Here is a 14,867-nt window from a genome sequence, read left to right as displayed (position 1 = left end):
GAACTCAGCTACGAAATCGGCCATTGCCTGGGCCTTTATCGCCGCGCGGGGTTTATAGTCTAAGTCGAATTCGCTCAGCTCTACAGCCCATTTGACGAGCCGACCAGAGGCATCCGGCTTGTGCAGAATTTGACGCAATGGCTGGTTGGTTATTACCGAGACCGGGAATGCTTGAAAGTACGGCCTCAACTTCCGAGCAGCAACCACAAGGGCCAGTGCCCATTTCTCCATCGTTGGGTATCTGGTCTCAGCGTCGAGCAGGGCCTTGCTGGTGTAGTATATCGGATACTGAATTCCTTCTTCCTCTCTCACTAGAACGGAACTGGCGGCCCGATCAGATACCGCCAAATACAGATTCAACTTGTCCCCATCCCTCGGTGTGGACAGTAGCGGAGCTTGCTGCAAGTAATGCTTCAAGTTCCGGAAGGCTTCCTCGCATTCTGGGGTCCATTCCGTTTTCTTTCCCCTCCTTATCACTTGAAAGAATGGCTGACACTTATCTGTAGCCTTGGATATGAATCTGCTCAACGCCGCCAGCCTCCCCGTGAGGCTCTGCATCTCCTTCAGGTTTCGAGGAGACGTCATTTGCACAATCGCCTGGATCTTCTCGGGATTTGCTTCAATCCCCCTATGGCTCACCATGAATCCCAGGAATTTCCCTGACTCGACCCCAAAAGCACACTTCTCCGGGTTGAGCTTCATCTTATACTTCCTCAAAAGCTCGAACGTCTCCTCGATATGTCTGACATGTTCCTTCGGGATTTTGGACTTGGTGATCATGTCGTCCACGTACACCTCCATGGTTTTCCCGATCAAGGGCTTAAAGACTTTATTCACCAGCCTTTGATAGGTGGCCCCAGCATTCTTGAGACCGAATGGCATCACCCTGTAACAGAACAGACCTTGGTTAGTGATGAAAGCCGTGCTCTCCTCATCCGGCTCGTACATGGGGATCTGGTTGTATCCCGAGAATGCGTCCATGAAGCTAAGCAGACCATGTCCAGCCGTTGAATCTACTAGCTGATCGATCTTTGGTAAAGGGAAGCTGTCTTTTGGGCACGCCTTATTGAGGTCTGTGAAATCCACACACATCCTCCACTTGCCGTTTGCCTTCTTTACCAACACCACATTTGATATCCACTCTGGGTAATTGACTTCCCGAATGAACCCTGCTCTCAGAAGCTTCTCCACCTCATCATTTACAGCCTCATACCTCTCCTGGTTGAAGCACCTCCTCTTCTGCCTTACTGCCCGAGCACCTTTCTTTATTGCCAGCCTATGACATGCTACCTCTAGGTCAATCCCTGGCATGTCCTCATGTGTCCAGGCAAACACGTCGGCGTGAGCCTGTAAGCATTTCACCAACTCCTGCTTTTGCTCTCCCTCAAGTCTCGACCCGATTCTGATCGTCTTTCCCGGGTTCTCTGGTCCCATGCTTACTGTTTCCAGATCCTCTACGGGTTCTTGTCTGCCAGTCTTGTTTTCCACTCGGGTATCGAGGGATGTTATCTGCATCGCCTCCCTTGCTGCCGAGGAGTAGCAGCTTCTTGCGATCCTCTGGTCTCCTCGTACCACTCCGACTACCCCATTCACCCGGTACTTCAGAGCCAGATAATGGTTGGACAGCACCGCTTTGCTCATCCTTAAAAATGGCCGACCTAGGATCATCTGGTAAGGACCTTCCTCGTCCACTACGACGAAGTCCAGTATCATTGTTCTTTCTGTCGGGGGGCCCCCGATTGTGATAGGCAGTTCGACCACGCCCAGAGGGACCAGCTTCCCTCCTCCGAACCCCTTCAAGGAGGTGTTGGTGTATTCCAACTTCCGGTCGGCTATTCCCATTTCTTCCAAAGTTGATTTAAATAGCACATCAACTGAGCTCCCCGTATCAACCAGTATCCGGTCAAACTTCTTGCTAGCGATCGTAGCCTTGATGACTAAAGCGTCCTCGTGGGGGTATAGAATCCCTTCCTCATCCTCATCCGTCCACATGATTGGCACTTGCCTGACCCTTGCTCGTTTGGCTGCTGGGGTGTTGAAGAGTATCTCTTTACTGGTCATGGCGTATCTGGCATAATTTTTTCTCGATCTGTTCGAATCTCCGGCTAACGTTGGGCCCCCAGCTATCACCCTCGCTGCGGGCGGCTCGCGTCTCAAGATTCCTTCACTCTGCTCCCCTTCATCCGTTGTGGCCACCATCGGGAAAGTCCCATCCATAAACTCGTCCAGGTACCGATTTCTCACCAAATCTTCGACCTGGGTCTTGAGATCTCTACACTCTGCTGTGGTATGGCCATGGGTGCCATGGAACTTACAATAACGTCCTCTATCCCTCCTGTTGGGTAGCTTTGTTATTGGTGTAGGGAGGTGCAGCAGCCCTCGACCCTTTATGGCCTCGTACACCTCATCCAGGGGCATCTTCAAGGGAGTGTACCGCCCATAGTCCTGGTTCTGGTCGACCAGATGCACTGCTCTTTCTCTGTTTGCCCCACTGTGAGTTGGGGGCGGTGGGAGTGCTTCTGGTCTGCTCGTCCTGCTACCGTGGGAATGTTGATGAAGATCGCCGGATGCCGGATCATGTCTTCTCCAAGGCTCCCTGGCTGGGGAACGAGGAGGTGGCGCCCTGCTGCGCTGATACTGTGGCGGCCTCTGATGAGGCTGGTAAGCAATTACCCTACCTCCTGCTCCACTACCGGAGATCTGGTGGTCCCTCCTCCTGATCGGCCCATTAGTTGGTAATGCTTTCTTCTCTTTCCTCCCTAACCCTTCCAACTGGTCTGTCTTGATCCGTGCAGCCTTCTCCTCTTCAATCTCGATGTCTCTTTTAGCCTGTTCGTATGCGGCTGCATACGTTTGAATAGCTGGGCTTCTCAAATTGTACCACAGCCTTCCTATCTTCACCCCTTCTTTCAGTCCCCTTAACGCCTGAGGGTGGTTGAAGGCTCCCAAGTCGAGGACAGCCCGATGAAACCTCTTGATGAATTCCCGAAGGGTTTCTTGCTCCCCCTGTTTCATGCTCTTCAGCTCCATCATGTCATCTTCCGGTGACATTGCCCCACTAAACTGCTCTGCGAATTCCTGGCACATCTGCTCGAAGGTTTTTATGCTGCCCCGAGGAAGTTTCCTGTACCATTCTCGTGCACGTCCCTCAAGGGATAGTGGGAACACCCTGCACCTTTGGGATGGAGATAATCCCTGTACCCCCGTTATGTCGTTGAAGCGCTCCATGTGCATCAGCGGGTCAGTTCTTCCCGAGTATCTGAGGTCGGGGAGGCGGAAATCTCTCGGAATAACTGCCCTCATGATCTCTGCTGCGAGCGGTGATTCCCCGTCCAGCATTATCCTCCAACCAGGGGCTCTGTTCCTCCCTTGCATGTCATCAATTATTTGCGCTAGCCTTCGCACTTCCTCCTCCAGCTGTCCTGCGCGACCAGGGTCGCGCGCTGCAGCTTGATCCCGCTCTCGCTCTACATCATGTAAGTGTTGCCTCAGTTCTGTTTCCTCTGCATTCACCACCCCGTCGCCCCCGTCACAAGTCTGTCTTACCGGGGACTGCTCTCTTTCTCTATGAAATTCTCCCCGCAGAGGTACGTTACCTCTCTCACCACCAAATCTCCCAGCGGTTTGACTTCTCTCCGCACTATCGGTACCTGGTGCCGCTCCACCGCCTCTCACCCTTCCCTCTTGGGTTACCCTTCGCTCGTTCCGCAGCTCATGCAGGATGGTTGTCAAGGTTTCCATCTGCTTTTCCATTCGCTCCATCCGGTCGAACATGACTTTTTCCCGTGCTTCGCTGATTACCTCCCTCAGCGTCACGGAATCGTTAAGCCTTATGTCACCCCCTTGTGCGCTACTTCCTCCTATCTCCATTGCCTTTCGCTTACTCCACCCCTCTTCTTGCTATCGACAGAAGCTTTTTGCTCTGGATCCCCACAGACGGCGCCAAAATGTTGATGCGAGATTCCGGTTCTCCTCGTTCTACGATCAGGATCTCTGCTCGATCAACTTCGTCACGACCAGGAGGTCTCCTCGTCAGGCTTCTTCCCCGGAGGTCCCTGCGTACACAGATAAGTCAGAGTATGCCGGTTGTTTTCCCGGCGCAAACCCTCCGACGCTCAAGTCAGATATGAAGGTTCGGGAAAAGCTTGCCACAGGTCTTATGGCGTTTCTTGTGGTTTTCTCCCCTTTTCTCAAGAATGCCAACCCTTTTACCTTCGTTGGCTACCTTTTTATAGGCTTCCTCTGAATCTCAGTCTTCCGCTCTTTTCGAGACGGTATGGGACTCCAACTGCTGCGTTATGGGCAAAACATGGGATCTAGCGTGTTACGCCACGGTTCAGGGGAAAGCGTGGCTGCCATGGCTCTGGGAGACCTTGCGTGTTACGCCACGGTTCTGGGGAAAGTGTGGCTGTCATGGCTCTGTGAGATCTTGCGTGTTACGTCGCGGTTCTGGGGAAAGCGTGGCTGTTGTGCCTAGATTCTCGTGCTGGAGAGCACGTCTTGCCAACTGCCATCGACCGGGTCTCCTCGCCTCTCGATCTCTAGCCGGAATGGCCTCATGCCTTTTATAGGAATTGGCCTCGCGGACGGCAACATCGTGGACGAGCAGGATGTTTCTGCTCCTGTTCTTCCACGCGCCAGGCTTTAACGGAACACACCGGTTCGCAGAACTCCGCCATCAGATGTCTGCTCGTCATTCCTGGTCCCTTCGACGCATTTGTCCCAAACAGTATCCCTCCCAAACACATTGATTTAAGAGTTAGGATTTTTTTTCTTTTTAAATTTTTTTATTGCATTTTTTAGATTTTAATTTAAAATTTAAAATTCAATTATTTAAAAAAAAAAAGAGTTGTGATATTTGACTCCCTCGTTATATTTCACTAGTCTCCACTAATTACTTTTATACTAATATCTATTTTATCTTTAAATGAAATGACTTTAAAAGGTAAATAATTTTTAAGTGCATCCACGTGATAATTTCTATTAATATCTAATTTAAAAAATTTAATTTTTTAAACGCTAATTTCTTTAACTTTTTAAATTATTATCTCTTTTTAAATATTGTATGTTTTACTTTTTTAATCACAGAAGAAATAAATTTAACGGTATTGAGCAGAGGGTGATAAGAAGTATGAAATATTTGGCTATGGCAATGATGGATAAATTTTTTAAAGAGAAAAAAAGAGATTATAGTGACTTTAATTTTTTTTCAAATAAATTTTATAAGTTTTATATGATGAGCGTTTGAAAAAAAGATAAAAATTATAATATGGTTAAATTCGGGATTGGGTGTATGTTGAGAGATAATAATTAGTTTAAAATTTTTAACGAGATTAATTAAAAAGTGAAAGCTAATAAAATATAATAAGGGGATTAAATATCACTGCTCTTAAAAAAAACAAATGGTTAGACCCGGATCAGAGTGAGCATTTAATGAAGCCGCCTGGAAGTCTGAAAATGCCAGAAAAAAGGAAGTAAAAAAACAAATGGTTAGACCCGGATCAGAGTGAGCATTTAATGACGGGAGATGTTTGTTACAGAATCTGTAACGTAGACAGGTCCCCAAGAAAAGAGGAACTTGGGGCGGCAAAAAAAAGTGACAGTACAAGACGGTGGGAATTTTAGAAAAAGGCGAACCTTAAATTGAACTTCGAAGATTTTGAGGTAAGCCGAAAGGTGCAGAAAAGTGAGCATAATCAGAGGGGTTCCCAAGCAATGGATTTTCAACTTGAGGTGGGCTCGGTTTCGGCCCAAGCAGAATCTAAAGTAGATGGGTTGAATAATGGGGTAAGCGTAGCTGCTATCAAACAAAAGAAAAGACGGTGGAAATTGGAAGCTAGAAATAGGGAGAAAAAAGAAGTTCCCAAGCTTGGGCCAACGCGTGTTAAAAGGCCGATGACTGAAGTTTTTGAAACAAAGCCCAGAAGTAAAGAGGAGAAAGCTGTGCAATACAAAAAGACTCTTTCTTAATTTAGCGCTAGAAGCTAAACACGAGCAGAGGAGGGAAATTCAGAGTGATGGAAGTTTGGAAGTTGAAACACCAACGATGGAAAAAGCAACGGCCATGAAAATCATCAGCTGAAACGTTTCGGGATTGGGGAATGACCGAACGTTCCGCGAAGCAAAACAAAATTCTCCAAAGGCACAAGCCTCAAATCCTGTTCCTGTGTGAAACAAAGATGGGAGGCTGGACTAATGAGGCAAAAAGGTACTGAGTTAATGTTTGAAAATTGTTTTGTAGTTGGTAGAAATGGCATTATGATACAACCGTGGATATTAAATCTTATAGTAAGTATCACATAGATGCTGTAGTTCATACTGATAGTGCAAGTTACTGGAGATGTACGGGAATATGGGCACCCTGAAACTGGGCAAAAACACCACACCTGGACTTTGATGAGGAGATTGGCTGCTTTATCTTCTTTGCCCTGGTTGTGTTTTGGAGATTTTAACGAGATTTTGCAGCTAAATGAAAAAACCGATAGTAATACTAGATGTCTCAGCATGGTCAGTGAATTTAGAGACGCAGTCCATGATTGTGGGTTAACTGATATCGGTTGTAAAGGATATCCTTTTACCTGGTCCAATAAGAGGTACGGGCCTTCTTTGATTGAAGAAAGATTGGATAGATTCTTATGTTGCAAAAATTGGGGAAGTGTTTTCCAGGAGAAAATTGCTGAAAATTTAATAACATAATCATCGGATCACAACCCGATTATGATGGAGGTAACAGAAAGGAACAGAGATTCAAGGTATGAAAAAAGATCTTTCTCGAGAGTGCACTACGAGGACATGTGGAGCCCATATGCACAATGCCAAGAGATTGTCAAGCGGGAATGGATGGATCACAGTGGCTGGGAGGGTGAAAATGTTGTTTCTCTGTTTCAAAAGAAAATTAGAGATACCATGGCTGAATTGAAGCTGTGGAGCAAGGAGGAGTTTGGAGGAAGAACAAAGCAATTAGACAAGCTGCTTACCGACTTGGAGACTTCCAGACAGCAGCACTTGCAGTATGTGGATGAAGAAAGCATAAAAAAGCTTGAGAGGCAAATTGACAATCTGTTAGTGGATGAAGAAATTTACTAGAAGCAACGTTCTATAGCGGATTGGCTGAGAGCAGGAGACAAGAACACTAAGTTTTTCCATGCCAAAGCCTCTGCAAGGAAACAGAAAAATTGAATACGAGGAATCCGAGACGAGCAAGACAAATGGACTGAAGACACTAAGGAGGTAGAGAAAATGTTTTGCGAGTATTTTGACGGCCTCTTCACCACTACAAATCCTACTCGAGAAAGCTTCGAAGCACCTGTCAATTATATGCCAGTTAAAGTGGATGGGGAGATGAATGAGCAGCTAGACCAACTATTCACAAAGGAAGAACTAGCCGCAATTTTAGCGCAAATGTGACCCATGAAAGCTCTTGGACCAGATGGTTTTCTAGCTGCTTTTTTTCAAAAACACTGGAAATCAGTTGGGAAAGGAGTTACATCAACATGTCTCCACATTCTTAACGAAGGAGGTAATATCACCCCACTCAATCACACTTATATTGCCTTGATCCCTAAAGTTACTAAGCCTGAGAGAGTTACTGATTTTAGACCCATCAGCCTTTGCAATGTCATTTATAGGATAATAGCAAAAACTATAGCAAATAAGCTGAAACACTTCACCAAATTATCTCACCAAACCGAAGTGCTTTTATCCCAAATAGACTCATCATTGATAACATTATTATTGGGTATGAGTGTCTTCATAAAATTAGGCTTAGTAAGGGGAGAAAAAATGGATTAGCAGCCTTGAAGCTAGATATTAGTAAGGCACATTATAGAGTGGAATGGGGTTTTCTGCAATTTACAATGGAAAGGTTGGGATTTTCTAGGAAATGGATTGACCTAGTTTTGAGGTGTGTTACAACATCATCCTTCTCTGTTTTGATTAATGGAGCTGCGAAGGGCTTAATTCAGCCTCAAAGGGGTTTGAGACAAGGCTGCCCTTTATCCCCTTATTTGTTTATTTTGTGTGTAGAACTATTCTCCAATCTTTTGATGCAGGCTGAGACCAAGCAACTCATCCATGGCCTAAAATTTAGTGGAGACTTGTCTATCTCTCACTTGTTATTTGCCGATGATAGTTTGATATTCACAAGGGCAACAACAGAAGACTACACTCATTTGAAGGCTTTATTTGACTGCTATGCAACAGCATCGGGCCAAATTTTCAACTACGAAAAGTCCTCCATGTTCTTCAGCGGACAAGTTCAAAGTTCCCAAGTTGCTGCAATCCAAAGTATTTTTCAGTTTAATGTTGTATCCAAGCATGAAAAATACTTAGGATTACCATCCATGGTGGGAAGGAAAAGAAATACTTTTTTCAAGGACATCAAACTTAGGGTATTGAGCAAGATATCAAATTGGAGAGATAAAATTTTCTCAAGTGGTGGCAAAGAGACCCTCATCAAAGCAGTGGCACAGGCAGTTCCTGCCTATGCCATGAGTGTGTTTAGGATACCTTCGGGCCTTTGTGATGACATCCAAAAAGTTATCGCAAACTTTTGGTGGGCAGCTAAAAAAGACCAAAGAACAATCCATTAGGCAAAATGGGAGAGACTGTGCAAGGCCAAGAGCAGAGGTGGTATGGGGTTTCGGGACTTGTCTAGCTTCAATCAAGCTCTAATTGCAAAACAAGGCTGGAGGATTTTGCAATATCCAGACTCTTTGATGGCTAGAATCTTAAAGGCAAAGTACTTTAAGCATTCTTGTTTCTTGAATGCCAAAGTGGGATCACAACCCTCATTTGTGTGGAGAAGTATTTTGTGGGGAAGAATGGTTTTTCAAAATGGACTAAGATAGAGAATAGGCAATGGTGATCAAGCGCAAATCGACAATAGTTGCTGGATTCCTAGACCTGAAACTTTCAAGGTAATATTGCCACCAACTTTGCCTATGGAAACTAAGGTGTCTGACCTAATCGATCAGGACAACAAATGGAAGGAAAATATGATACAACATCATTTTTTACCAGATGATGCAGAATAAATGTTGAAAATTCCTCTCCCAAGAGCATCACAATTGGACCAACCACTATGGCACTATGATAAATCAGGCAACTACTCAGTTAAAAGTAGTTATCAAGTGGCTTTGAAGATCGAGTTTCCAAATTGTCCTAGTAGTTCGAGTAGCACTCAAACATCATGGAATGCTATTTGGACACTTGGAATTCCAGAAAAAGTGAAGATATTCACGTGGACTGTCAAGAACTTGCTCCCTACAGTTGACAACCATTGGAGGAGAAAGAGTGTACAGGATCCATTATGCAAAAGATGTGGAAGGACAAGTGAAACTACATATCACGTACTTTTTGAATGTAGAGCCTCACAGAAGACTTGGAAATTAACGCCTGTTCGAGAGACGATAAGAGGCCTCATCCACCAAAACATGATGGATATTTTGTATGAATTAAAAAGAAGCAACAACACGAACGAACTGGAGATGATAGTAACTGTGTGTTGGGCAATTTGGCACTCAAGAAATCTTTTCGTCTTTGAAAGGAAAAGAGAAAACTTCCGGCTATCAGTGGCTAGATCAGAAGCAATTCTTGACTCTTATAGAAGAATCCAGGCACTGAAGGAGGAGTGGAGATTAATGCAACAACCAACGAGACAGCAAACTTGGAATCCTCCACCAGAAAGTTATAACTAAGGTTAATGTGGATGCTACAACTAAACTAGAAGATCAGATTGCAGGTTTGGGTATAATAATTAGAGACTCAAATGGAAAGTTCGTAGACGCTGGCATGCAACAATCCAAGTTTTACGGAGATGTTATGTACGCCGAAGCTGAAGCTGCTAGACTGGGGATATAAATTGCAGAGTAAGTGAATTGCCTTCTTTTGATACTTGAAATAGATGCCCAAGAGATTGTGAGCTTGGCTTTAAACAAGAAAGGTAGTAGAACTAAATTTTTTTGGATAATCTCCGAAATTCAAGACAAGCTAAAATCCTTGAGGACAATCAAGTTCCAGCATGTTGTAAGAAATTGTAATAGCTTTGCTCATTCTTTAGCAAAGTTAGCTCTTGAAAATATGGAACCTGTTTGTTGGATGGGCCCACCTCAATTTTTGTATTTGTTTAATGAATTCTCTAAATGAAAGATTTAATTTCGTATATAAAAAAAAAATGGGTTGAATTGATCTGAATTTTTTTCTTATGCTCTTATCTAGGCTATATAACAATATATCTGAGATTTTTAGCTCAGGTATAGACCCTCAAATGGAATGTGAGGTCGACTTGGCTTTTCTACCTAATTTCTTCTCCATAAATACGAGCGAAGTTTGGACACAAATTTCTTGTACCTTTAACAGGGTATTCATCAATTAGAAACCATCAAATGTCGTCAATTTTTGAAGGAATGGCCAAATTAAATGGAACCGAAAGGATCTGTATACGGTAAAAATTTTCGAAATTTAGCGACAATTAATGGTTTCAAATTGATGAACACCGACAAGAAAAAAATTAGTATTGGGTCTATATTTGCTTAATCTGCACATGATATTATGCTAATAATTGTACAACGATACGTAGTTAATGGCAGAAAAACCTCCAGCCCGTAAGTACCCACCACCTTTAACTTAATGCTTATTCTGAGGTTTTGACAAATTTTCTGACTCTTTAATTAGATGGGGGTACATCATTTATAAAACCACATTTACGATGATGTAATTGCATCTCCAAACTAAAATTAGAAACAACATTATATAAAGCAAAAATGCTAGGACTACATTGAATTTCAATCAGCTGCCAAACAAGCCTCAATATATATTTGCCAACATTACAGCTAGAGTTCAAGCTGTTAAATTGACTGATTGCTCACCCACCCAACAATACTTCCATCTTCTTCTCCGTTCTGCGACACCAGTTGCTCATAAGCACCTATATTTATAGATCTTAAAACCCTGTTTAGTATTAAAATACTGTAAATTTTAGATCTTACAAAACAATTGGTTCCTATAAATTTTAGATATTACAAAACAAAGATCCTATTTGGTATTAAGCTGCAGTAGCTTTTAAGCTACAATTGGTGTGAAAAAAAAAAATTGTAACTATAAAATAAAGATTAATAGTGTATAACAAATATGATTTTAAAATAATAATTTTGATAAAAATAACAAAAATATTATAGATTTTTCATTATATAAGTGCAAGATTAAATCAACTTAGCCTTTAAGTTGCGACAATTAGTGTCTACTAAACACTTTAACACTGTATCTTCTAAGCTACACTTACGTAACGTTAATACAAAACAAGGCCTCAGTTAAAATCCAAATTTTAAATTAGGATAAACTTCTCTTTCATCCCTAGGTTAGGCATCGGTTCTCAATTGGTCCTCATATTTTCAACCACAACCTAAAACGACCATTACAGCTTTAGTTATTTAGTTTTAAATGTTTCTAGGGATGGATGCTTACAACTTCTCACAAAAGTAGCATTATTTACCCAAAAATAAAAGGGTAATATATAACTCTTTAAAGTAATAAAGGATCGGTATTTTTTAAAGTACAAGGACTAATTTACAATTGATGCCTAACCTTAGGACTGAAGGGGCATTTACCCTTTGGATAACATACCCTACATGATATAATTAATTGGACCTTTGAAATAATGCTTTGTGTAAATTACATGTACTGTAACTTATCCAAGTAAAATAATTCAAAAACGAGTAATAGAGTAATGAGGCCAGATGAGCCTGGGAATGAATTTTATCAGGCGGTAAGTTGTATTAAATGAAACTTAGGAAGACCCAATATATAAAAGTATTCTCTAGTGTTTTTGGTTTGAAACAAGTAACCACATATTTTTCATTAGATCAAAGTAATACCAATAAAACAACGATCATCAAGATCAATTCTTACACTACACAATTGATAAACCACTAAAGTCCTGATTGTCATTAAGGTGTTGTATCTTTTGAGCTAAAACAACATGGAAAAAACAAAAACTATAACTATAAAACAGAAGTTAATAGTCTGTAGTAAATATGATTTTTAAATATAATTTTGCCAAAAATAATAAAAATGTTATAGATTTTTTATTATACAAGTGATGGATCAAACCAACTTAGCATTCAAGCTACAACAATTAGTGTTTACCAAATACTTTAATGCTGTAGCTTAAGAGATACAGTTACCCAACCTCAATATCAAACAAGACCTAAATCATAAAAAGGACCAAGAAGAAATTCAATGCACACAGGAGTTACCTTTGTAAAGATTATGATTACTAGTAAAGCATATGACAAATTAGAGGTCTCCTTGAGAGATCCTTTTAGCTCTTTCATCTCACTCTCCACCATCATAGTGGGATTTACCAATTAATAAACTGATGTATGGATCATCAACAGAGATCAGTCTACAACTTGGAGTTCTCCAAATCTGTTCAGGCCTGGAAGAAAAACACATCATAACAAACAAAGATAAAAACAACAACAAACACAACCACAGCCACCAAAGGACTGAATACAAATGAAGAAAACCCATTACAAATTTAGATCATGGTGAAAAACACAACCACCAAATATCTAAATCCAAATGTTGAAAATCCATTATAGACTTAGATCTTGGCGAGAAGCATAGCCACCAAACATCAAAATCCAAAAAGAAAGAACCCATCTTGGGGATAAACGACCTCCATACAGGAGGAACTCAAAAAGATGGAGTAAGAGTTCTTTGGGTTGGTGCGTTTCAGTGGATTTTTGGTGGGGAAGGCTCTCGAAAGTCTCAGAGAGATTTGATTGCAAAGATTAACAGGAAAATAAGAATCGTCATTTGTTAGTAAAGACAGTTAACTGTAGTGAACTGAAAAGACTCAAAAAAATGCATATATTAGTATTTTAGAAGCCTTAAAATATTAAAGAAACATCCACCAAACTTATTTTAGAAACGTTACAACCTCAATTTCCAACATTCTTTAATATCTGCACCTAGTAAACTCCACAGCTGCGGCTAAATGGACTCAAAGAAGTTATAAATGGAACTCAAAGAAGGTATATATGGAGCCAATGAAGATTCCCAGTAATTAAAAAGACAAACTCTCACAGAAAAGATTAACACAGTAGCTTGGCCCTTTCAGGGTTGCCTCTTTCAGCGCTTTCTGCTGTGCCTCCTGCTCTTCCTTCGACTGCTCCTATCATCAGAGTCAGATTCAGATGCCGAATCTGAATCAGAAGAATCAGAAGATGAGCTGTACCTTCTACGCCGCCCCTTCCTCTGCCTCTTCTTCTTCCTGTGCCGTCTCCTCTCTTCCTCTGAGTCAGATGATGAGCTGTCAGATGAGCTACTCTCAAGAGAAGAATAATCCGACCCCGTCACAGATGACGACCCACTATCTGTTTCAAATACTGAAGCCTCACTATCACTACCGGAATCCAAATCAGAACGATGCTTCCTCTTACTTTTCTTGGAACGCTCTTCAGCCTTCTTATCTTTAACATCTGGGTTATCCAAATCATAAGAGATTGAGACCTTCATCTTCAACTTAGGGTTCTTAAGTTGTTGGGTCCTTGAGGGTCGTGACATATAAACCCGCTCATTCTTACACTCATATGTCCAATGCCCAATTTGAAAGCACTTCTGGCACTGGGAAGCTGCACTACCGATGGTAGACATTGTAGACTTAATATCCTTTCTTTCGCCCAATCTCACCGCCTTTTCAGTACTCATCAAATACATCTGCCTCTTTGCCTCCCTCTTCTCCTGCCATCTACTTGGCCCTTCTTCCTTCTGTCCATAGGCATTCACGTTTCGGGCAGCTGCAGTGGCTGCCCTCTCTGCCTGAGCACGACTCAAACCTTTCGCTGCACTCAAGGCTGCAGCCTTGATTCTCTCAGCTGCAGCCTGACCCTTATCTTCCTTCTTACTCGACATTCGGAAAACGCTAAAAATTCTAACTCCTCAAATCTTAACAAATTTCAAACACAATATTCTCTCACTCTGCATTCAAGAACACTATTTCAGCCAATCATACCTTTCTAGCAATACCAACAACAATTTAAAATTATAAAAAATTAATAACACAAAGCTTTGAAACTTCAATTAGGACTAGGCACTTCAAGTTTGCTTTGGTTTTTTCAGAAACCAAACCAATCAATTTGGAAAGTTTCAAACCAAACTTCAAAAAACCTGAACTGCATTAGATCGATTTGGTTTGGTTCTTTGGATTTTTTCAGTTGAAGCATTTCTGATGCTTCCCAAAATGACCCGACATTATTACTCTAAAAAACGGCCATTTTTCACAGCAGCACAATCCAGTCAAAGGGAAAAAATTTCAAGGAAACACCAATCCAAATAAACAATTCACTATTTAAATGTCATACGAGCAATAAGAACTCTGAAGTATAGCTATACTAAGTTTCAGCAAGATACTGCTGCATGTATCATCCTGATATGCACAAATATACATACATTAATTCTCTTGCACATATCATTTCATGGCAAGCACATAAGATAGGTACAAAAATGAACATACGAAAGCAGAAGTTCTATTTAACGACAACTCCAAACAAAACCCAGATAACGTACGAGTTTAAAAGGACAGTATTCTGGGTAGAAGAAAACCTTCGACGGTGGCAGCGGCAGCAACGACGGGTTCTACGGTTTTTGATAATCTGATCAACAAACATAATCGGATTAATAAACACAAAGAACTCAAATTTCATCATTCAAGTATTTCAAAAACTTTAATTAAAAAAGATTGAACAGACAAGCCAAACAGAAACTAACCTTCACGGCCGGCTGCGGAGACTTCGCGACGGCAGAAGCAGCGCCTGGTCCCTAGTGTTTTGGCTTTTCTTTTTAACTTTCGGTTGTATTTATGA

The 14,867-nt window shown here is 41.9% G+C and overlaps 1 protein-coding gene across 4 annotated transcripts; it reads right to left on the bottom strand.

The window, feature by feature from the left end:
• Window positions 1-10,717: 10,717 nt before the first annotated feature.
• Window positions 10,718-14,867, bottom strand: LOC18052834 (zinc finger CCHC domain-containing protein 10). Of its 4 annotated transcripts, none has more exons than XR_002907252.1 (4): window positions 14,773-14,867; window positions 14,572-14,657; window positions 12,255-12,436; window positions 10,718-10,927 (listed from the first exon to the last, which is right to left on the bottom strand). XR_002907252.1 is itself a non-coding variant. In XM_006447182.2 (3 exons), exon 3 carries the CDS (start codon window positions 13,915-13,917, stop codon window positions 13,135-13,137), a length of 783 nt encoding a protein of 260 aa, XP_006447245.1. In that variant the 5' UTR covers window positions 13,918-13,983; window positions 14,572-14,657; window positions 14,773-14,867; the 3' UTR covers window positions 12,492-13,134. The 4 variants fall into 4 exon arrangements, 2 of the variants coding, with proteins under 2 accessions (XP_006447245.1, XP_006447246.1); XR_002907253.1 differs by having other exon boundaries at window positions 14,608-14,657; XM_006447182.2 differs by lacking the exons at window positions 10,718-10,927; window positions 12,255-12,436 and adding an exon at window positions 12,492-13,983.

The sequence above is a fragment of the Citrus clementina genome, unplaced genomic scaffold, assembly GCF_000493195.1.
Source record: "Citrus clementina cultivar Clemenules unplaced genomic scaffold, Citrus_clementina_v1.0 scaffold_2, whole genome shotgun sequence".
NCBI lineage: Eukaryota > Viridiplantae > Streptophyta > Magnoliopsida > Sapindales > Rutaceae > Citrus > Citrus x clementina.
The sequence above is the reverse complement of the archived record's forward strand: the minus strand, read 5'-3'. Positions and strand labels throughout refer to the sequence as shown.